The 2,367-nt window shown below is 36.2% G+C and overlaps 1 protein-coding gene across 1 annotated transcript in view; it reads left to right on the top strand.

The window, feature by feature from the left end:
• Positions 1 to 2,367, top strand: part of LOC107568880 (chloride channel protein 2-like) — a 69,657-nt gene that overhangs the window by 65,451 nt on the left and 1,839 nt on the right. Inside the window, exons 15-16 of the mRNA XM_016254876.1 lie at positions 486 to 524; positions 1,942 to 2,046. Of these exons, the coding sequence (XP_016110362.1) occupies positions 486 to 524; positions 1,942 to 2,046 (144 nt within the window). The remainder of the gene's footprint in view (positions 1 to 485; positions 525 to 1,941; positions 2,047 to 2,367) is intronic.

Below are 2,367 nucleotides of genomic sequence, written 5' to 3' on the forward strand. Positions count from 1 at the left end.
TGTGTGTGTGTGAGTGAGTGAGTGAGTGAGTGAGTGAGTGAGTGTGTGTGTGTGTGTGTGAGAGAGTGTGTGTGTGTGTGTGTGAGAGAGTGCGTGTGTGTGTGTGTGTGATATACTTGTACAGAGAAAAGTGCAACTGCAGGCTGATCTCATCGATTAAATTTAGCATGAGAGAGATAAAGAGGGAGGAAGAGGAACTCTAATCTGTCGACTGCCAAAGTGGCGCTCAGAGATATTGATCAGACGACACAACATACTAGCATTACAAACCATCAACACACACTCGTATATCACACCCAAACAAATTCAGATGTGAAAAGGACAAATAGAGTACCGTAAATTCTCTATTCACAGTCTTTTTAGCCTGCAAGTTTCTGGAAAGAGGGTATTTGTATTCAGGCTTGTCATGTTTCTTATGTAATGTTACTGCAAAGCGCTTCATCTGTGTGTGTGTGTGTGTGTGTGTGTGTGTGTGTGTGTTTCAGGAGGATCCAGACGCAGACGATGACATGACTCTTGGCGAGGTGAGGACACTGCGGCTGTAATAGTGAAAACCTCTCATAAAATGTGTAGATGCACACTAATAATCCGTTTGTAAAGCCTTCATATAAAACCCTCGACTGATCTGATTCAGCTCGATCGGATTGAAAGTGCTGATGCACACCTAAAATGATCCGAACAAACTAAGCATTTAAACTTGAATAGGACTATCGTCTCAATCAGATCCAAAGATATCTTGCTCACATACGCAGTGCAGTGATGCATATGTTTTATTATAAGATCAATAAGTTTGCGTGCGCTTTACTTCTTACAAGATGCATATGTTTATTTATGAGTTTCGAACCGGTCAGCGGAGGAAACTGCAGATGCACCGCAGAATAAAAACTTTGCAACTTTTTTATTTCATGATTCAGAATTTTTTTGTTTTGTTTTGTTCTTGCAGTTGAGTGTTTTTATTTCACAACTTTGGCTTTTCTTCCCTGAACTGCATGTTATCATCTCCTCGCAGTTCTGAGAAAAAAAGTCAGAATTGTGAGAAAAAAGTTGATTACAGAAATGTCAAATTAACCATCACTTCCTCAGCCATTCTATTAGAAACACCCTCACAGCTAGTTACATATGAACTAGAATTAACTTTTTTTTTATGCCAAGGTACTATGACGCACTATGTAAAGTATAGCATTCCAATTGTACATTAATTTAAAAATAAAAACATTTAAATGCTATATTTTTAATGTTGAAAAATCTAAATAGTGCAAATCCTTTTACTCTTAATAAGTGATGTACTTCAGATAACAAAACTGAAATCACAACAAAAATAACTATGTATATATATATATAATACACAGTAAAATTTCATCAATTATTGTCAATAGTGTATTGGTTTCTATGCTGAAATGTAAGTTCAATCTTGATAATAAAGAATGGCATTCTAAATATAGATATACACATAATGTAATTGGCTATGGTTACTAATGGTGGATATTATATTTACATAATATTTATTAATAGTGCATATTTGCTATATTTACTATTGAATATTTGTGTGTGCATAATATTTATTAATATGTATTAATAGTGCAAAGCTAAATAACATAATTTTAAAAAATAGTGTATTTGACTATAAAGTATAGCGCTCTAAATGTACATTAATATATATATATTTTTTTTTTAAGTACATTAATGTGTATATGTATTTATGTATTATATTCATGATGTATATAATTGGACAAACTGCAAAGCATATTACCATATATTTACATATTACAATATTTTTTTAATTGCTATATTTACAATGTTTATAATGAGAAAAATTTAAATGTACAGACACACATAGAAACAAATACAGAGTCATTGACGAAGAAATATAAAATTGATGACATTAAAGAATTTTTAAAAAAGTAAATAAAGTCAATAAACCGTCTCTGGCTGTGAATGCAGATTGAGGAGTGGGAGGAGCAACAGATGGACGAGCAGGTGAACTTCAACAGCTGCAAGATTGACCCCGCCCCCTTCCAGCTGGTGGAGCGCACTTCACTGCACAAGGTGTGTGTGTGTGTGTGTCTGCGTGTGCGTGCGTGCGTGCGTGCCTGTGTGTGAGTGTGTACGTGCATGCTTGTGTGTGTGTGTGTACGTGCATGCTTGTGTGTGTGTGTGTGTGTGTGTGTGTGTGTGTGTGATCGTAGAAAGCCCTTGCGTGTTTTTTATGTGTTTGTTTATGTGTGTTTGACGTGTGTGTGTGTGTCTGTGTGCTGCGTGTGTGTGTGTGTCTGCGTGTGCGTGCGTGCCTGTGTCTGTGAGTGTGTACGTGCATGCTTGTGTGTGAGTGTGAGTGAGTGAGTGAGTGAGTGTGTGTGTGTGTGTGTG

The sequence above is a fragment of the Sinocyclocheilus grahami genome, unplaced genomic scaffold, assembly GCF_001515645.1.
Source record: "Sinocyclocheilus grahami isolate Dianchi unplaced genomic scaffold, SAMN03320097.WGS_v1.1 scaffold1289.1, whole genome shotgun sequence".
Taxonomy (NCBI): domain Eukaryota; kingdom Metazoa; phylum Chordata; class Actinopteri; order Cypriniformes; family Cyprinidae; genus Sinocyclocheilus; species Sinocyclocheilus grahami.